At 44.2% G+C, this 15,893-nt stretch overlaps 1 protein-coding gene across 3 annotated transcripts; it reads right to left on the minus strand.

Moving 5' to 3' along the window:
* Nucleotides 1–1,354: 1,354 nt before the first annotated feature.
* Nucleotides 1,355–14,770, minus strand: GINS4 (GINS complex subunit 4). 3 transcript variants are annotated; one of them, XM_072763468.1, is made up of 9 exons: nucleotides 14,333–14,583; nucleotides 13,658–13,848; nucleotides 13,390–13,504; nucleotides 9,248–9,334; nucleotides 8,366–8,479; nucleotides 5,969–6,066; nucleotides 5,714–5,802; nucleotides 2,774–2,867; nucleotides 1,355–2,684 (listed from the first exon to the last, which is right to left on the minus strand). In XM_072763468.1, exons 3-9 carry the CDS (start codon nucleotides 13,483–13,485, stop codon nucleotides 2,588–2,590), a joined length of 675 nt encoding a protein of 224 aa, XP_072619569.1. In that variant the 5' UTR covers nucleotides 13,486–13,504; nucleotides 13,658–13,848; nucleotides 14,333–14,583; the 3' UTR covers nucleotides 1,355–2,587. The 3 variants fall into 3 exon arrangements, with proteins under 3 accessions (XP_072619569.1, XP_025849432.1, XP_025849431.1); XM_025993647.2 differs by lacking the exon at nucleotides 13,658–13,848 and having other exon boundaries at nucleotides 2,774–2,864; nucleotides 14,333–14,770; XM_025993646.2 differs by lacking the exon at nucleotides 13,658–13,848 and having other exon boundaries at nucleotides 14,333–14,770.
* Between the last annotated feature and the right edge of the window lie 1,123 nt (nucleotides 14,771–15,893).

Raw genomic sequence — 15,893 nt, forward strand, 5'->3', positions numbered from 1 at the left:
TAAAGAACATTAAGAATTGATATCTAATGTGTTTGCTTGACAATTTGCTCTGAAAGCTCTATGGTTGGCCCCTGTACATCACAGAAAGAAGTTTGATGCATACGAGGATGACACTAAAGTCACATTGTCTGCCGGAGCCTGAGCACAGAATAAATACAGCTGACCTTGTTGTAAGGTCACAGCTGAATCATGATTGCTGTGACTGGAAAAACCCAGAAACAGAGCTGCAGCGCTTCTCAGGAATAGCCATTTTGCCAGCAACAAGCTTATGATGAAATATGATGCAATTATCTGAAAATAACAAACATCCATCATGCTTCCACAATGAGTATTTATCAATAGAACAAAATACCACAAACTGGAAGAGCTGAAGTCAATGTCACACTAAGCTACTTCATTTCTTTTACTACTTGGTTTTGAAATTGAACTTCCCCTTTATCCTAAAATGACTGATCCAGTCTTCTTTTAAAGAGGTGGCCCAGGAAATGGAGCATTCACTCTGTGACCTTTGCAGAGAACTTTAACTCTTCTGTGTGCGCTGGCATGTACACAACAGGAGCTGGTGGCAACGTAAAGCTCCACCACTCACAGTGTGGTTCCAGGGTAAGGACCAACTGAACAGCCTGGGAGCTCCTCAGAAACATAGGTTGCTAGGCCCCATCCCAGTATTCCTGAATCAGAATCGGCCTCCTAACAGATCTCTGGGAAGTCAGTGTTCATTATCAAGGCTCTTGAGGCACTGTTCTGGTAGCAGCATAATAACTCACATCCCTCTCCAGGCGGCTCACAAGGGGGGAGAACAGGAGGGAGATCACGTTATGTGTGAATAGGAGGGAGTTGTGGGTTCTAGTCCCAGACTTCCCACTAAACCTCCACTTCTCACTTATTACTCCTAGCCCTGCCCTCTTCTCAAGACTGTTAGGAGGACCAAACCCTACATGATCTGGGCCGACTGCCTCTCAGACCCTACCATGCAACACTTTGTTTTGCCCACTGTTTCATGACTGCAGGCAGAGCTGGTTTCTGCTTCAGGGCCTTTGTATAAGCTGTCTTCTCTGTCTGGAACAACCTTCCTTTTGATCTGTGTGTCTGGCTACTTGGTATTAAGATCTTGGTCCAATTCACTGAGTTAGGTGAGAACCTCTCAATCCCCCAATCTAGTTACTCTTCAGTGAGTCACCCTGTTCCAATTCTCGGCAGAGCACATATCCCATGTGAATAGGGACAGTGATGGTCTTATTCTGGGTTGGGCCTCAGTCTTGAACTGTGCCTGGCACCCTATATGCTCAATGCATGTTTGTTTTATAAGTGGCTGAAGAGGTTAAAAACACCATGGATAAAATAAAGCACTGCATGAAATATAAAATGCTTTTATTAACAAATAAAACCCTCCTGGTTTTCACTTAGTGATTTCTCTTGGACAGGAGAACCATATTGATTACTCTAACAGCCTGAATAATACAAGTGAAAATCTGCTGCCCTCTCATTAGCAAGAAAGATTGGAATGCAGATTCCTTTTTATCAGGAAAGGAAGATGATTCATTTACTGTCTCTACATCCTTCCTCCAGTTATCACTGTGATGCTCTCTGCCCATGTTAATTTCATTCACTTCCTCTGAGAAAGGAGAGCTAAAAACAGAAACGCTGCTACTGAGGTCACAAGATAGGATAGGTGATGTTGCTGTTAGCAGATCCCTGGCCAAGAACGGCCAGATGGTCTGGAGGCTGGGTTGGCAAAGCTGCCTGGGATTCAGGGAAGGTTGCAGGTTAGCAGCAGGAAGCACATACTTCATTAGGTTACAAACTGAGAAGTGGCCAGAGGGTCCTTCTGGCACAAAACTGAAACTCAGCAATGGTTTCTTGGTTTAGTTGTGATTCTCAGTTAATCAGGGCAAATTGGTTTAAAGTCCGATACTAGCCTCAGGTTAGTTCACACAACCCAGGGAGATAACCTAGAAAATATTTCATCTTCTGTTTTTCTAATGCATATTTATGCATTTCTATTAGGGAAGTGAAAGGACTGTCCAGTCACTCTCAGGGCAGGGCTAACTACTGTCCCCTCATCATAGGCAGCAATGCTTTTTTATGAACTGTGGTTGCTTCACTTTCCTTAGCTCAAGAAATACCACAAAGGGAAAAGGCACAGAGGGAGTCTCCAAGGGCTTGCCCAGCATGTGGAATCAACAGAGCAATAGCTCCATCTGCCGACTGTGGCTAACACAGCAGTCAGGATGGGTGACAAGTTAGCAATCATGCCTGGAGCTCCTTCTCAACGCCCCAGTGATTCACGGCACTGCTGAGAGTCTGTCGTCCTTAGGCACAAAGTGGTCAGAAGTTCCTAAACATTTTAAGGTTCTGTGCTGTCACTATGAATTTATCTTTTTATTTTATTTTTTATTTTTTTAAAAATTTTATTTATTTATGATAGACATAGAGAGAAAGGAGGCAGACACAGGCAGAGGGAGAAGCAGGCTCCATGCCGGGAGCCCGACACGGGACTCCATCCCGGGACTACAGGATTGCACCCTGGGCCAAAGGCAGGCGCTAAACCGCTGAGCCACCCAGGGATTCCCCCTATCTTTTTATTTTAAATCAGCTGAACTGCTCCAGAAGCGACCAGGGGTGCAATGGTTTTGTATCGGATCAAGTGCTGCGAGCCTTCTTCCAAGTCAATCACATAGTCCCTGAAAAAGGAGGAAAAAATGTATGCAGAGCTGAGCTGGTGCCCCCAGTGGATGAACATTTCCCACCATCAAGGTCACAAGTCACTCACCTTTGCTCATCTGTTTCTGGTTCTACCAGTATGTTTTCCTGTCGTTCTTTCACTCTCAAAAACACGTATGAATCCAGATCTGGTTTGGGAACTGCTAGAAAGATGATAATGCAGTCAGAAAATACTTAGCCAACAAGATCAACATGGGGAAGTTGCTGGGGCTCACTGTACTGAGCACTAAGGGACCCCTGATGTGACAGCATTTTGTGGGGAGGGTGACTTGAGGAGAGATCTGGGTCCTTATAGAAACAGCACACTTCCTATTCAGGGTCTCACACAGCAACAGCTCATCCAACGGATGCCGAGTACATAAAATGTGCACATTATGTAAGATACAAGCAAGCATGACCGTAGTCACTCTGTGGGGCTACCGGCAGCATCTGAGAAAGTGTCACACTGGTGGCACAGTCACTCTGCGAAGTGGGGAGAAAGAAGTCAATGCAGACTTAATGAGGGAGTGAGCCAGGGAGTAACAGGAAGGGCCAAGCAGAAATATGCATGACGTTCTGGGAGGACAAAAGTGCATAAATCTAGTGAGAAAATATTTTTATATAAAGCAGTAGTAGGAGAGCATGAGAAAGACTGGGTCACATAGGGATAGTCTTGAGAGTCAGACAACTGAATATAGGTTTTCCCTGTAAATGATCCTTCACTGGTTGATTCCAGGGTGAGAGGCTGCTCCTCTTCTATCACTAGCCAACACTGCATGTGAGGAGGTGCCCAGAGCTGGGCTGCTCTACAGCTCTTCATTTCTTGGAGCCCTGTGTACCCAGAGGACTCCATCAACCGTAGATTCTGAGAAGCTACTGGATAACTCTCAGTTCTAAGAGCCTAGCTCATTCATATTGCCCTTTATTCCCTCATCCCCAGGTCGGGGGTGGGGAGGGGGTGGAATTCAGGGTAATAGGCTCCAAAGGTCTAAGGGGTTCAGGGTTTGGGGCCTGCCACAGAGACACCAACTTCACAGGATCTGCTGACCCGGCTGGGCAGTTACTGATTTTAGGAAACCCAGCTGAGATTTCAACATGCCTTCCCCCATTCCACCAGCGGGGTCTACACTGCTTCAGAGGCCTGAAGGGGATGCAGGGCACCTGGTCTAATTAAGCAAGACTGATTTCACTGGGGCAGGCTGATGGCCTCTGCAATCTTCCAATTCCAGGGGCCTGGCACCAGTCCTTGGAAGGGATTTGAGACAAGTGACATGTTTTAGGAGGTGTCTACCAGCACCAACTAGAATCCAGTTAGATTCAGTTTCAGGAATTTAGATTCCTGATGTCCATGGCTGCTTCAATCAGCCAGATGCACTAGCACTGGGCCATGTTTAGGGGATGCGGTCCTTGCTTCATTCCTATTTTTCCAAGGTGTAGACAACAGTGGCAGACCAGGGCCAGGCCTTTTGTTTCCCTCAGGCAGGTTCACCAAAACGACCAGTTCAGAGTTCCACAAGTCTGCTAGGGGTTTGCCTTGCCCCTGGTGTTGTAGACTGCACTGTGTCCCCCTCCCCACAATGTATATGTTGATGTGCTCACCTGCAGTACTTCAGAATGGAGATGTACTTGAAAATAGGGCCTTTAAGGAAGTAACTAAGTTGAAATGAGACTATTAGGGTAGGGCATGGTCCAATCTGACTGGTGTCCTTATAAAGAAAAGTACACATGCAGAGGGGCAACCACAGGAGAGGCCCCAGAGGAAGCCAACCCTGCCAGCACTCTGGTCAGATTTCTGGCCTCCAGAAAAATCAATGTATGCTCTGCAGTACTTCATTACAGCAGCCTGAACTGACTGACACACCCAGGGAGCTATGTTTCCACTTGTCCTGTTCTAATGCTTCTACTGGCCACAGGGGTCACAGTGCAGTCCCCAGCACAGGCCAGGTGGGAGATGAATTCCCAGGGCTCAGTTGTACTGGACTTGTGGCCTCAGCACATTACATTTAGGTTGTGAACAAGGTGGGACCCAGTCCCCAGAACTGTTTGATTTGGTCTGGCAACTTTGCCTGATGAGATCCTGCTGGGATCCGGCAAGCTGTGAAGGCCTGAGGGGCATGGACTTTAACCTGTGCGTCAATGGTCCCCCACTGGTCCATCCAAGGTTGAGAGTGACTACCATCCAGGACTCCCTTTCCTCAGCTCAGCAGAGTGGTAAGGGGGCATTGCCAGGTGAGCACAAAGGTGGTTTTGGCGGTGCCCCCTCCCCCACTTTCCCTTCCTCCTCCTGCTCAGCCTGAACCCCTTTCCCGTGAGGCACCCTGGACAGTAAAAATATTGGGAACTCTTCCTCTAGGAAGCTGGGAAGTGACTGAAAATCACTGAAGGTTTCTTAGCCTCCTATTTAACCCCTTCTGGATAGGCAGGCAGTCCCTGCATGGGCTGGAATCCATGAGGAAAAGCATGCTAGCCCCTGGAGAACAGAGACCTTTGCCTCCTCAATGCTCAAAAGGGCCTAGCCCAGTGTGGATGCCAGAACATACCAGCTGAAGGAATGAACGTCTGCAGATGTGAACGAATCTGCATTTTTAATCCTAGTCATAAGAATTTCAACCTAAAGACCACAAAAATAATGCTGAAAGGCTACCCTTATATCTTCTCTTAATGATTTTTTTTAAAAGACTTTATTTATTTGAGAGAGAAAGAGCATGAGTGGCAGGGAGTTGGGGCGGGGGCAGAGGGAGAAGTTAACTCCCCGCTGAGCAGGGAGCCCAATGTGGGGCTCGATCCCAGGACCCCAGGATCATGACGTGAGCCCAAGGCAGACACTTAATGGAGTGAACCACCCAGGTGCCTCAATGACTTTTTTGTTTGTTTGTTTTCAAACCACAACACTCCCTCTCTTCTTTTTTCTGCTCATCTACATACTTATTTTTTCAGGCTTGAGAGTAAAGAGGAAGACCTTATTCTAAGGCACCCGAAGATATGTCTGAAAAGGGAGTGCTCCGCTCACCTGACCTCAGGAGGTCCACCACCTGTAAATTAGGAGGCATATGCTTTAAGGCAACATTCTTGAGGTAGGTCTCTGTGTTAGCCATGTATCTGAAAGAGAGGAATTCAAATTACTACAACCACACAACTGGCAGGAGCCACCAGGTTGTCAGACACATGACGGTGGCCCAGCCATCAGTTTCACAGAGACAACCACCAACACCCATACTCACGAGCCAGGGAAAGAAAGCCATCTCTATGCATCCTGCTTACTCACTGTTTGGCAAAGACCAGCTCCTCTGGAGAAAGACTAGACAGCTCCCCCTCACCGGATGTTTTCTCCTTTTCAAGGATATGAGGGAAAAACTTCTCTATCTGAAGATAAATACAAATCATCGTGTAAATGTGTCAGGATTTGAGAATTAAATATACTAGTTTTCTGAAATAGGTTGAGGTTAAACTAGAATTGATTTCAAAAATGGCAAGTCTTCACAGTCAAGACCTTTTCTAGACTTTCAAGATTTCAAGAAGGCAGGTTTCAAGGAATTCAGAGCAAACATGAGAGCTATAAAAAGGAAGACCATTTAAAAAGGATGAAAAGCTTTCATAAAAGAAAATCTGAATATACACCTGTAAATGGTATGTATGAGGGAGAAAAGGGCATATCATCTAACATTTCTAGTCAACTGCATTGGTTGTTCTTCTATGAGACGAACCATGTACAGAAGCTGGAAAGACACAAATAGAGGGAAGAGTGACTCTTAACTATAAGAATATAACCAGCAAGGACGAAGCCCACAGTGAGGGGAGGCTTGGAAAAAAATGGTAAGAACTACTAGGAAAACACAAAACAAAACAAAACAAAAAAGCTAAAAGTTAAAGACATATGGTCAGGAACTGCATATGGATTAGCCCACTGCTCAAATCAGTACTGTTAGGCTTCTCTGTGGAGGGAAGTGCAAGCAGAGAAATGACAATGGGAAGGAGGATCTGAGGCCAGGACAAAGGACCACTTATCTGTTTAAAGGAGTTTTAAGTCTCTTGCCTTGGATCAGTTATATTCTGCTCATATACGGAGTTTCAGTGCATAAGGCCTTCTGTGCTAGAGTCTGTAAATGGCTGTGGCCCTCCATCACTTAGTGCTCTGCAGACACGGGTGGTCTCATGATCTTAGAATCACGTGGTCAGATGAGGTAAGAAATACTGGAGATGGGCCAATTTCCCAATTTTCAAAAATACAAAGAAGGTGGGGGAACCTTAAAATACAGATTAGTGTCCTCCACATTGGTATGTGGCATTATGTGGAACAGATCACTTAAGGGATGGTTTGTGAACTCAAAGAAAATTCAGCGGTTAACACAAAGAGGATTTATTCAACTTAAGAAGAAAAAAAGTGAGTGCCCTGGTAGTTGAGGATGGGGAAAGGCATATTTTTTACATCTCTATTTTTTCAAAACACACGACACCATTGTTATGACATCCTTGGGGGCAAGCTGTAAAGCCGGGACTGTGACAGCATAGAAAGGGAGAGCAAGAAGCAATTGTAACAAACAACACCGATTCAACACACAGATGTCAACCTGTAGGGAAGTCTCTGGTGGAATACTCTATTGCTGGCCCAGTCTCGTTAATGAATCAGGTAAGATCTTTAACGACATACTTACCAAACTTGACATAAAGTGAAGACATAGAATGTTGAGATAGCTAATATATTAAATGACAAGATCAGGATGCAGAGAACAGGGAAATGACCCAATTTAATAAGATAAAGTACAAGAAGGGTAAGTACTAAGCGATATACTTAGGGGTTGAAAAATCAAACCATTCAAATACAGGCTAGTCACAGGATGGGAAAATAGTAACTCAGAAACTTCAAAGAGGTTAGACTTCATGGCAAGTGCAGAATGAATGGTGTGATGTATCTGTGTAATATGGAAGTAATCCTCCTATTTTTCACAAGTGACCAAACTACAACTGGAATATCATACTCAGTCGTAGGTGGTATGATTTAAGGATACCCAGGAACTGGAACCTTTGTCAGAACCAGAACCAGTGAGTAAATGGAAATACATAAATGAAATGTTTGGCTGAGAGCACTCTCATGTAGGAGAAAGGATGTATTCATTTTGTAGTAACTAAGGGAACAAGTGGAACCAAATGAGAAGAGGCTACAAGGAGGTAAGAACTTCCCAAGGTTAAAATAGACATCATACAGAGAAAGAATGTTTTGTGATTTCATTTTTGTAAGTTAGATAGCCTCAGAACTCTACCTGAATATTAAGTCATCATGGTCAATTTGACACCTGCTATATGATGGGTTTACCTGCAAAGTAATTTCTGAAGCTAATTCTCTGCTGGTCAGTATTCCCTAGTCAACCATGCAAAGGACTCTGCCATACAGCACTGCCATGCTGTAATTCCAGGGGGCACCTTTCACAAAGCAGATTAATAGACTACAAATGTTTCCCCAGACATGTGCAACACATGTTCCAGCTAGGCTTCTCCAGAATAATCTCTTGCCCTCCTTACTCTTTAGCTACCCTAATACTGAGCTTCATGGCATCTTCATGCCCTGGATTCTCCTAGGCAGGCTCCAGCCCAACTTCTCCCCAGGATGCTCCATCTATATGACAAACACATTGCCTTAATGCCTACAGATATCTCCATGTCAAACCTTCATAAGCCGACACCGCAAGTAGCTGCTAAGGACATAGCGGATCCTCTCCATCTCCATTCGATGGATACTGACTTTCAGATCCCCCTTCTTGGCTCTCCTGAGATTTTCTTCCTATTAAAAGAGAAAATGAAGTATATTCAGACTGAGAACCTTTTTCATTTAATCTGCAGAACTGCACAGGGACTATAATCACTGGCAAGTTTGAGGACTCAAAGACTACATTTAGGTCAAAGGAGAACCAAACAACTCCTAAGGGTTCTGATTTTCTTACACAAATAATATAAGACTACAGTCTCATAAAAAGTTCAAACAATACTCATTTACTTTTAGAAAACAATCATCTGAATAGAATCTGAATATGGTCAGTGAGAAAGGCGTAGCACTCAAACCCAATTGTAAAGGAGATAATATAGCAGACAAAAGAAATGTCTAAAGGCAGTGTTAAATCACCAGTTGAGACTGCAAAATACCAATGCTTTAAAGCTAGTCTGAAGCTGATAATGCCTTAAGACCCGCTCATCTAAGCCAAGTGTCTCTGGAGGCCAGGCAGGCAAGTGATCTGAGAAGGGTGGGTAGGCAAGGACCATGGGGAATGGACAGCATATGAAAGCGGGTGGCCCTGACCCTGCTCTGGGCAGCTGTTCTCATACATAAACGTGGGCCCAGTATTGACAGGGTTTTAGACGTTTCAGGGGAAGCTGACATCCAGATATTCACAAGAACGTTTGTGCTTTATAAATGTAGGTAACTAATTCAATATTAGAAAAACCCATTAGGCTGGGCCAAATAAGACAGATTTAGCATCAGACTTCAACCTCTCGCTATGCTGACAAACCCTTTTAAAGTTCTCTTTGTAACTCTGAGATAAGCAACTCTTACCATGTGATCGAGCTGTTCCATGACGCATTCTACAATTTCAGACTTGCTTTCCAGCAGCTCAGGGGCAAACTTTTCATTCATCCAGGCCTAAAAAACAATGCCCCCGCCGCCAAATATACATATCAGTATCACTCACAATGGAGCAAAATAACCATGTGAGTCCTATATATTCCAAGAAAATCACAGCTATTTCTGGCAAAGACAATTGTCTGCCTATGAATTGGAAGTAATCGAAATGCTTTGTAAACAAGCTATGTTTTTCATGGCTTTTCTATTTATTTTAGTGGGAAGGCTGTGCTTACAATCTTATATCTAACCAACGTTGCAAAAAATCACTGTTCATGTCAAAAATGTCATTTGACTCTGAAGTTCCCTAATATCATTTATTAAAAAAAAAAATGTCGGTATGATGCCCACCAGTAAGAGCAACACCATCTGGTGTTCAAACAGTACATTTAACCAAATAGCATCAACACTTTCCTCCTCCTTCCTGCGCTACTTCCCACCAGGGGGCGCCAGCCAGCATCCTTCTATTTTGAGGGACCAGGTGACCTAACTCTACACATCTCATTGGGGAAGCTTAGAGTACTTTACAAAAATTCTTTCATTCATCATTATAATATCTGAGAGGAAATGGATACAGTTATCCTTATCTTAATTATTAATGAGAAAACACGTTATTTACTAACCACCTAAGAGTACAAAGGATCACAATATAAAAGGATATTCATCTATTAAACAATTTTGGAACAAAAGGTTAAATCCTTAGTTTATGACTCTGCCCCAGATGTTTGGTACATTTCAGCAATTACCACGGCTTAGAGAACTGAAATATCCACAGGTGATTGAGGAAAACTAATCCTATCTTTCAATTACAGGAAATTTAGTTTCAGCATAGTTCAGAATTATATGCTAATCAGACTCACTTTATTCCTTTCTTTCTGCATATCCAATTCTCATCATGAAGACACATTACTAAACACTGGGTACTCCTGCTACCATACAATTTTTTTTTTTTCACATGCTCAAGCTCCTGTAATAGTGCTATAAAAGTTAACCAGAGGGATCCCTGGGTGGCTCAGCGGTTTGGCGCCTGCCTTTGGCCCAGGGCGCGATCCTGGAGTCCCAGGATCGAGTCCCACATCGGGCTCCTGGCATGGAGCCTGCTTCTCCCTCTGCCTGTGTCTCTGCCTCTCTCTCTCTCTCTCTCTCTGTCTATCATGAATGAATAAATAAAATCTTTAAAAAAAAATAAAAAAAATAAAAGTTAACCAGAAAGAGTCTGTATTTTCAAGGAACATTATGAATGAGAAAAGACCGAATTGTCACAGAGGACTTATAAAAGCAGGAGATTTTCTTTTTAACTGATTTTATTAAATACTGCATTGGTACAGAAATTATGAAATATAACATGAATAGAGATATAAACAACTATGTGCACATAACTTCATTAACAAGTATTATTATTTTAAGTCCCTGTGTCTTCCTCCCTCTTCAAAGGTAATCATTAGCCTGACCTTAGTATTTAATTTTCTGTAGTTTCACTACATTTGTTTGTATCTCTACATAATGATTCCCAATGATTTCAAGAAAAATGATAACACTTGTTGGGTACAATAGGGGTAAAATGGGGGTAGATTTGAAGGGGATTTCTTACTGACATTATGAAATTATTTTTATAAAAATATTTAAAACATTACAGAAATTTTATATTAGTATAAAATTGTCAAATAAAATGATTTCAAAATATTTAGTGAGAAACTTGCATTTAAATCCATGGTCTTTTTTTTAAATAATCAGGTTCTATGTTTGAAATAGCTACATTTGATTCCTGATCAAAATTTTAATGACAATCTGTTCATTATGGGCTAAACTGTGTTCCTCTCCACTCTCAATTCATGTGTTTAAGTCCTAACTCCTAACATCTCAGAATGTGCCTGCATTTGGAAACAGGGTCTTTAAAGAGGTAATGAAGTTAAAATGAATTAGGTGGGCTTTAATTCTGTGACTAAGAGAATCTAAGAGGAGGAAATTTGAACACAGACACATATGGAAGACCATGTGAAGACATATGGAGAAGATGGCCATCTATAAGCCCAGGAGAGAATCCTGAGAAGAAATCTCTGGTGCCAGCACCTTGATTTCAGACTCCTGGCCTCCAGCATTGAGAAAATACACGTCTGTTGTTTAATTTACCCAGTCTGTGATGCTTTGTTTTACAGCCTTAGCAAATTAATATAATCATTAAAATGAGAAACTTTGCACTGTAATAACTTTTAAATATATATATATATAATATATATATATATATATATATATATATATATAGTTTTTTTTTCCAACAGGCATTCATGAATATCTTATATATGTTCCTGGAGCTGTGTTTTTCAGTGGCCTGGTGAGGTTTCTCTGTAGGCCATGCTATGCAGCCTACAAGTCTGTGTCTAGCTACAGCAGCTGTCCAGGTGGTGGACCAACTCTTTGGCTGCACTCAGGGCACTGCAATGGAGCTTTGGGCCAGAGATGTAACTCATGCTCACCCACCGCTAAAGCTGAGGCTGTGCTGCCGTCCAAGGAGCCCCTCATACCCACAAGAGGGAACCAGCCTGGGGGCTCTGGCTGTCCCAGAGGGTAGATGGTCAACACTGTGATACAGTATAGCATACCGGTGTGTGCCATGAACTCTGCCTCAAACAATTTTGCAAGTGTCTGAGCTTAACATAAATGGTTTCTTCAAAAACTTATTTTTTATTGTTCCACACTATGTTCTTGAGTCAACCATGTTGTTGCAGGAGCTATCTTTCACTTATTTTATTGCTGCTTTTTTTCTCCCATTGTGCATATAGATAACTTTTATTCATTCTATTGTTGATGGATATTTAGGTTATTTTCAGTTTTTAATCATTGCAAGCAATACTATGAACATTTTGTGATGTCTCCTGGAAGTTTTCTCTAGGGTAAGTACCTGGGAGTAGAATGACTGGGACACAAGATATGTGTGCCTTCAACTTGACAAGACAATAACAAGTTATTTTCCAAAGTGCGCCAATTCACCACAGTAAACAAGTATGCAAATACTCCACAAACCTTTATACTGTTTTATTTACATGTTGCATTATATTGTTCATCTTCTTCATTTCTAATCTGATGGGTATGAAGTGGCATCTCTTAAGGATTTAAATTTTTATGTTACTGATTACTAAAAAGATCAAACATCTTTTCCATATGACTACTGACCACCTTGGTTTCCACTTCTGAAAGATGCCTTCAGGGGCAGCCCGGGTGGTTCAGCCCAGGGCCTGATCCTGGAGACCTGGGATTGAGTCCCACGTCGGGCTCCCTGCATGGAGCCTGCTTCTCCCTCTGCCTGTGTCTCTGCCTCTCTCTCTCTGTGTCTCTCATGAATAAATAAATAAAATCTTAAAAAAAAAAAAAAAGAAAGATGCCTTCATTTTTTCTATTGGATAGTTTGTGAAGTTTGTTTATATATTGTGGATACTAATACTGCACATATTTTCTCCCTGTTTTGCAGCATGTCTTTTTATTGTTATGAAAGTGTAAAAACAAAAGTTCTCAATTTTACTGTAGAACTTTGTGTTTTTGGATTTTTGTTTCATTAATCCTTTAATAATAAGGCAGGGGCTCTTACACTAGGCGGGCAGATTTTAAAGGTGTCTGTGAATCTCCTGAAATTATATGCATAATTTCTGGATGTGTGTGTATCCATATATTATTCTGCGAAACAGGGCCAGTTTTCACCAGATTTTCAAAAAGGTCTGTGATATAAAAATAAATGAAGAATTACTCTCATACAGTAAGGATTATCTTCCTTTTGTCATCCATGATTACAACACATGGTAGAAAATAGTCAAGAATATTAAAATAATTCCAGGAAGGGACTGTTAAAGAGAGAAGACAACAGGTGTAGTAGATTAAGAGCACATATTCTGGAGTCAAAGAGACTTGGTTCATATTAGGCAGTAATAGTTGCCTCACTGGGTGGGTAGTTGTATGGATTATCACTGCTCACAGCTAACTGAGTACTCATCATGTGTCAAACAATATGCTAAGCATTTCACATATATTATCTCATTTAATCCTCAGAACGGCTCTGTGAAAGAACTGCTATTATTAATGCTTACCTGCTCCAGCTTTTCAATGAGCTCTGCAGGAGTTAGGACCACCTCTTCACTATCTGCATCAGAGTCCTGTCCTGTGTGGTCCAGTTCCTCTGTCATCTTCTCTGAAACCAGGTACCTAATGAAAATAAGAACCAATACCTTGCAGTGTAGTTTCTATTTATTTGCAAGAATAGGCAACTGTATATCTAAAATTGGTGTTGCAGAGGCTCACTGGCAGTAGCGCCAGTCAGTTCACAGGCTTTGATTCTTTTCAACTCTTCCTTCCTACCTTAGGTCAGGGATCAGTTTCTCCAAGAGGTCACCTCTTCAAAGTATTTCCACATATGCCTGGAACGGAGCGTCTGTCACACCACGTAGTAACTGTGTTCCTGGTAGAAGTGCTTTCCTTAGGGACCGTGATCACTTCAGTTCAAATATGCATCAGCATCTGCTTTGTTCCAGCACCGTAAGTCCTAGGACCTATTTTTTTTTTATTTTTTATTTTTTATTTATTTATGATAGTCACAGAGAGAGAGAGGCAGAGACACAGGCAGAGGGAGAAGCAGGCTCCATGCACCGGGAGCCTGACGTGGGATTCGATCCCAGGTCTCCAGGATCGCGCCCTGGACCAAAGGCAGGCGCCAAACCGCTGCGCCACCCAGGGATCCCAAGTCCTAGGACCTAATCACCTGCGCACTCCCCGGGCTTTAGCACAGCGCTGAGCAGGCACTTACACTCGTTGCAAGAACTCATCAACCCGGAGGCACAGGGCCCAGCACCACCAGACCACAGATCATCCCAGATGCTAAGACGGTAGGTGGCAGGGACCGGAGGACGTCCTCGGAGTATCGGGGAAGCTGAGCAGACTCCTCCAGCTCCTCTCCCGCCTGGGCGCCCCGGGCACAGGCAGCCCCCCCCAACACACAGACACACACGCCGCCAGACGTCCCGCTCGGACGCTCACCTGGGCACGAGGGCGGCAGAGGCGCACTCCAAGGGGCAGGCGGCTAGTCTGGGAAGGGTGAGGAAGCGCCTCAGCTTTGGGAGCAGCACCCGGCCGCGGAACAACCTCCTCCAGGGCTCTCCCGGATGCGCCGACCCTCGACTGCTCTGCTCCCGCGCTCTTCTCACAAGGTTTCCGCCCCCCCATACGTCACCGCGCTCGGGCGGCGTTGACCAATCACAGCGCGGGGGCGGGGACTCGGCTCGCCGCGGCCCGATCACCCCGCGGCCTCACGCAGGGAGTTGGCCCCGCCCCCTGGGCCGGCTGCGGGAGAAGGCGGGCACGGCGGACAGCAGCCGGGACGGCCGGGAGGGGGCGCCTCGGCACCGCGGCTGCGGGGAGCGGCCCGCAGAGCTGGCCAGTTCCGCCTCGCGGGTCCTCTTCTGCGTCCGCCGCTCTTGTGGGCCTGCGGGTCCCTGCGTCCTCGCCGGTGCTTCTGCTGTGGCAGCTGTGTGCGGGTCTGAGCACCTTAGGCTAGCGGTTCTGCAAGCGTGGTTCCAGCCCAGCTGCATCGGTGCCCCGAACCCGCGAGAAATGCAGATTCTCAGGCCCCACCCAGACCCGCTTAGTCAGCAATCTGGGGGCGTTGGGGCGGGCTCTCCCCTGGTGATTCTGATGCGGGTGAGCTTGCAGAGCACCGCTTTAGGCTGTGCTTCCACCCCGGCTGCTTCACGTTGCAGACTAGACCTTGACCGTGCTGCTGGGCCTTCTCCCCTTAATGTAGGACAAGCACGTTATCTATCTATCTATCATCTATCTATCTATCTATCTATCTATCTATCTATCTATCTATCTATCTATCCTAACTCCTGCAGAGCTCATTGAAAGCCTGAACAGGTAAGCATTAGTAATAACGGTTTTTTAAAAAAAGATTTTATTTACTTATTCATGAGAGATACAGAGACAGGCAGAGAGAGAAGCAGGGTCCACGCCGGGAGCCCGACGTAGGACTCGATCCCGGGTCTCCAGGATCACGTCGTGGGCCGAAGGCGGCGCTGAACCTCTGAGCCACCCGGGCTGCCCTAACGGTTCTTTCACAGAGTCATTGCAAGGATTAAATGAGATAATATATGTAAAATGCTTAGCATATTGTCTGATACCAGTTTTTTTTCTCAGAATTGTGGGTGCTTTCTCTGTTTTCTGTGCAAAGTACCACATGTGGCTTCCCTAAAGTGTCTCTTCCCCATCAGTCTGCAGACTCTTCTCCTTGTGATGTTTCCTATGCGATACTCAGTGATTTGAATAGGAAGTTTGGCTAATTGACAGGTTGATAGTACCTGCCTGATTGCAGTCATGTTTTGAAAATAGAATATCCTGAGTGGTAGCATAGGCACGTTCACAAAAGGGCCGTGGAAGCTGTGGGACATCGAGGAGGGATTCCAAAAGGGACAATTTCGTTTGAGCTCAACTTGCAGAGTGAGTTTCTGGTGACAAATGGATGGCCCTTTCAAGGACCGTTTCAATTCTGTGTTTCAGTGGTTTTGTAATCCCAAGGTTTTCACACTTGTGGCAGATTGTGTTT

This window comes from Vulpes vulpes, chromosome 7 (assembly GCF_048418805.1).
Source record: "Vulpes vulpes isolate BD-2025 chromosome 7, VulVul3, whole genome shotgun sequence".
NCBI classification, from domain to species: Eukaryota; Metazoa; Chordata; class Mammalia; order Carnivora; family Canidae; genus Vulpes; species Vulpes vulpes.

What these genes read in the sequence shown, in the direction of transcription:
- GINS4 (XM_025993646.2), bottom strand. Translation starts at nt 13,485, where the DNA reads ATGACAGAGGAACTGGACCACACAGGACAGGACTCTGATGCAGATAGT. An exon ending in TCATTGAAAAGCTGGAGCAG is followed by an intron (nt 9,335 to 13,389) that starts GTAAGCATTAAT and finishes ATTGTTTTTTAG; the next exon opens with GCCTGGATGAATGAAAAGTT. An exon ending in CCAGAAACAGATGAGCAAAG is followed by an intron (nt 2,685 to 2,773) that starts GTGAGTGACTTG and finishes CTCCTTTTTCAG; the next exon opens with GGACTATGTGATTGACTTGG.